At 34.9% G+C, this 4651-nt stretch overlaps 1 protein-coding gene across 1 annotated transcript; it reads left to right on the top strand.

The window, feature by feature from the left end:
- Positions 1–248: 248 nt before the first annotated feature.
- LOC147917509 (olfactory receptor 4F17-like) lies at positions 249–1180 on the top strand. The gene is given in 2 exon segments (XM_087429066.1): positions 249–867; positions 870–1180. Coding segments are annotated over 2 exon segments (915 nt in total). The 5' UTR covers positions 249–263.
- Positions 1181–4651: the final 3471 nt, after the last annotated feature.

The following is a 4651-nucleotide window of genomic DNA, read 5'->3' as shown; positions in this document are numbered from 1 at the left end:
TGGAAACACTGAGAGGACTTGGATGACTGGACTATAAGGCACAGCTAGGGGAGGAGTGTGGAATGAAATGGTGAGTTTAGATCGTGTGCATTTTGAAAGCCTTTATGTAATAAAGCATAGAAAGTCAGATGAGTGAGCAGAATGAAACAAAATGAGGCTTTGAATTTGAATATGACAATTCTGACTTCCTTCTCACTCTCTTCTCCAAGGTTACTACAGAGGCTATTTCCTGGAATGAATCAATAAGTGAAACAAATCACTCCATGGTGACTGAGTTCATTTTTCTGAGACTTTCCAATTCTCAGGAACTCCAGATTTTCCTATTTGTGTTCTTTTTTGTATTCTATATAGGAATTGTGTTTGGAAACCTTCTTATTGTCATAACTGTGGCTTGTGACTCCCACCTTCACTCCCCCATGTATTTCCTGCTGGTCAACCTCTCGCTCATTTATCTGTGTCTGTCTTCAGTCACAGCCCCTAAGATTATTGCTCACTTTTTCAGTAAATGCAAAGTCATCTCTTTCAAGTGCTGCCTTGCTCAGATGTTTCTCTTTCACTTCTTCGGTGGGAGTGAGTTGGTGATCCTTATAGCCATGGCCTTTGACAGATATGTAGCAATCTGTAAACCCCTTCACTACTCTGCAATTATGTGTGGCAATGTGTGTGTTGGCATTGTCGCTTCAGCATGGGGAACTGGCTTCCTTCACACAGTGACCCAATTGGCGTTTGCAGAGAACTTACCTTTCTGTGGTCCCAATAAGGTTGTTAGCTTTTACTGTGATCTTCCTAGGGTCATCAGACTCACCTGTACAGACTCCTATAGGTTGGATATCATGGTCGTTGTTAACAGTGGTGTGCTCACTGTCTGTCTTTTATTCTCCTAATCATCTCTTACACCATCATCCTAGTGACCATACAGCATCGCCCTTCAGACAGGTCTTCCAAGGCTCTGTCCACTTTGACTGCTCACATCACAGTAGTTTTTTTGTTCGTTGGACCATGTATCTTCATTTACGCCTGGCCATTCCCCATCAAGTCACTAGATAAATTCTTTGCTATGTTTTATTCTGTGGTTACTCATCTCTTGAACCCAATTATATACACATTGAGCAACAAAGACACGAAGACTGCAATGAAATGTCTGAGAAACTGTAATGTGAATTTTAGGGTAAACGCTTAAATCTCTTATAATTGTGAGATTAATCTGATATAGTGGCATAGTAATATAATAAAGTTGGTAAATTGCTCATGAAATTTGTACCTTCCATTTCAATAGCCCTTAGTAATTGTCAAAGAACTCTCACATACACTGACTCAATCTTTCAAAAATCTTATACTTTATATTTTTGGATACAGCTGCAAAGTTAATATCATGCTTTGAAAGTGGTATCTCACTAATTCACAGAAAAGTGAAAGGCATACGTATGTTAGTATTTGTACCTTCTTGTGCCTTCCTGAGTGGTCCTGAGAGTCATAGAGAGAAGGATAAAAACTAACCTGGCTTATAAATTTTAAAAATTTTTATTTGGCTCATTTTCCCTAAAAACATCAAAGAAGCAACTGCTATACACCTCATACAAAAAATATGCTTAGTGATAAGAATATAGGTAAGTCAACTTCTTTTAAGAGGTTTAAAGAAAAACCTCCTCTTGTAACAATTTATAGTTCATCTCCTATCACTATAACAACCCATAATCCATCAGTGCACTATCAGGAGTGACAGGAAGAGTGAGTCTGCCAACACGAAATTTGCCTTGTAGGCACTTGACATCTGTGGTATATGACAACAGCTCATAAGCTGTAACAATTATTTAGAGAGATCCAAGTGTCTCAAAATGTTTTCACAAAGTGCGTCATTTGGATTCATCCATGTCATTTCCCATGGTTGACTGTTAAGACCATAGCCTTTAAAGTAAAAAATAGATGGGTTCAACTCTACTAACCATTTACTACTCATGACTTTTGGCTCATTGCTTAACTTTCCTAAGCTTCAGTTTCCACATGTGCGAAAGGGAAATAATACTTATACATATGGTTATTATGAGGGATAATGAGACAATAAATATAAATTTGATAAATAGCACATATTGTGGTGTATTTTCAGGCCAGAATAAACATAAAGTACTATTATCATTAGTATATAAATCCAGTATATCAGCAAGCCATAAGTTCTCAAGCTTTATTTTATCCCAATATACTTAAGGGATACGACACATTCCAATCTTAACAGATGTTCATTTGGGGCATAGTAGTTATAAATGAAAGTGTATATATTTATGTACAAGCATGTACTCCTGCACGTACACTCTACCATCCTAGGAAAACATGCCAAAAATTCAAGATAGAAGTAAAGGGAAATACACCTTGAAAAAAAACTTGACAAGTGATTCTGATAAATAGCTCCTCTGTCCAGCAAGAATCACTGAACCAGGCTAAAATTGAAGATTAAATATTCAAAGTAAAGAAAAAATGTAGTTTTTCAAAGAGTGGCTTGAATTAATAGATAAGGAGAGCCAAATGATGAGAGGGTAAAATTTACAACTATCCCAGAAAAAAAAAGAGAATAGAAACTCCATAAGTAGATTAAAAACACACAAGTAAATTAGTGTATGATAGTGACAGTATCTCAAATGAGTGGAGAAATGAAGGATCTACTTTTTTTGTTGTTATTGTAGAGGAAGATTTGCCCTGAGATAACATTCATTGCCAATCTTCCTCTTCTTGCTTGAGGAAGATTTGCCCTGAGCAAGCATCTGTGCCAATCTTTCTCTATCTTGTATGTGAGTAACCGGAACAGCATGGCTGACGAGTGGTGTAGGTCTGTGCGCGCGATCCGAACCTGTGAACCTGGGCCAACAAGTGGAGCATGCTGAACCTAACCGCTACACCATGGGGCCAGCCCTAGGAAGGATCTACTAATGTTATGGTGGAATAACTGGATAGAAAGTTAAGAAAAGATATACTGGATCTATTCCTCATGCCATATGCCAGGACAATTTCTAAATGAATTCAAGCATAAATCTTTAAAAAAAAAAAAAAAACTACACGAATATTAAAAGAAAACACAAGTTAATCTCTTTATAATCCATGAATATGATAAAGATTGATAATGTTAACTACATAAAATTAACGTTTTAAATGCGTGATAAATGAGAAGAGTAAAAAAGCAAATAAGATACTAGGGTAAAGTATTTACAACTCACATCACAAAGAATAATAGCTCTAACTTGTAAAGAATTTCTTAAAAAAATGCCAACAAACAGAACAATAGGCAAAATATATGAATTTACATTTTATATATAAGGATCTAGAAATGATCCTTAAATACATAAAGTGTTCAAGTTCTCTCATGTTAACATACATGCAGAGTAAAACTCAACCGAAATATCAGTTTTGACCTGTAAAACTTCAAATATCTTTCATCAATATTTAATAATATAACCTGTTGATAAAGCTGTACAGAAAGGGACACTTTTATGCATTGTTGATGAGAGTACAAAATGGTATAACCTCTTGGCAATATCTAGCCAAATTACCATGCTACTAACTTTTGATTTAGTAATCCTAATTCTTTCCTAAGGATATATTTGCAAAAGTACAAAATAAACAATGCACAGGGTTACTTGTTGAAGCATTGTCTATAATAGCAAAAGAATGGAAAATACCCAAATGACAATCAGTAAAAACTCATAAATTATGTGCATAAATTACACACAATGGAACTTTAAGCAACTATAAAAAAGAGTGGGGAATATCCCTACTGCTTTGGAGGCATCTACAAAGTATATGTTAAGTGAAAACAGTAAAGTGCAAAGAGTATCTCTAGTATGCTAATTTTTGTGTTAAAATGGGGATACATATGTTACATTTATATGTACACATAATTTATAAATATATATTTCATAAATACATATATAAATATATTTTAAATAGCAAACAAAATAATAAAAATTGTTTTTGTATAGAGGGAGAAAGAAACAGGGCAAGGGACAGGGATAAAAGCTCGACTTTTCTGAATATGTCTTATTTTATAGTTTTGACTTTGAAAACTTTTAAATGTTTTTACATAATTTAAAACCAAATTAAATTTAAAAAAGTGCAATCTCTAAAAACCAAGATCAAATCAAAACAAATGATTTAATGTTATTTCTGCATATGGGTGTGTTAATTTTCTATAATATGGAAATAAAGAGATGCTTTCTAACTATAACTCACAAGTCAACTTTTGACTCAGTTAATTGTTATGGTTAATTTTATGTGCCAATTTGACTAGACCACAGTACCCAGATATTTGGTCAAATACCAGTCTAGAAGTTGCTGTGAAAGTATTTTTCAGATGAGAGTAACATTTAAATCAATAGTCTTTGAGTCAAGCAGACTATACTCTCTGATGTGAGTTGGTTTATCCAATCAGTTGAAGACCTGAAGAGAAAAAAGAAAGACTTTTCCTGAGCAAGAGGGAATTCTGCCTCTAGACTGCCTTTGGACTCAAGTTACAACATCAGCTCTTCCAAGGGTCTCCAGCCTGCCAGATGTTGCACTTGGTGGTCACCACAACTGTGTGAGCCAATTCCTTTAAATACACACACAAACACACACACACACACATATCTTGTTGGTCTGTTTCTCTGGAGAAGTCTGACTAATACAT

Source organism: Ceratotherium simum, chromosome 3, assembly GCF_057802395.1.
Source record: "Ceratotherium simum simum isolate JZ-2026a chromosome 3, ASM5780239v1, whole genome shotgun sequence".
Taxonomy (NCBI): domain Eukaryota; kingdom Metazoa; phylum Chordata; class Mammalia; order Perissodactyla; family Rhinocerotidae; genus Ceratotherium; species Ceratotherium simum.
This window is presented reverse-complemented; position numbering and strand designations above follow the sequence as displayed.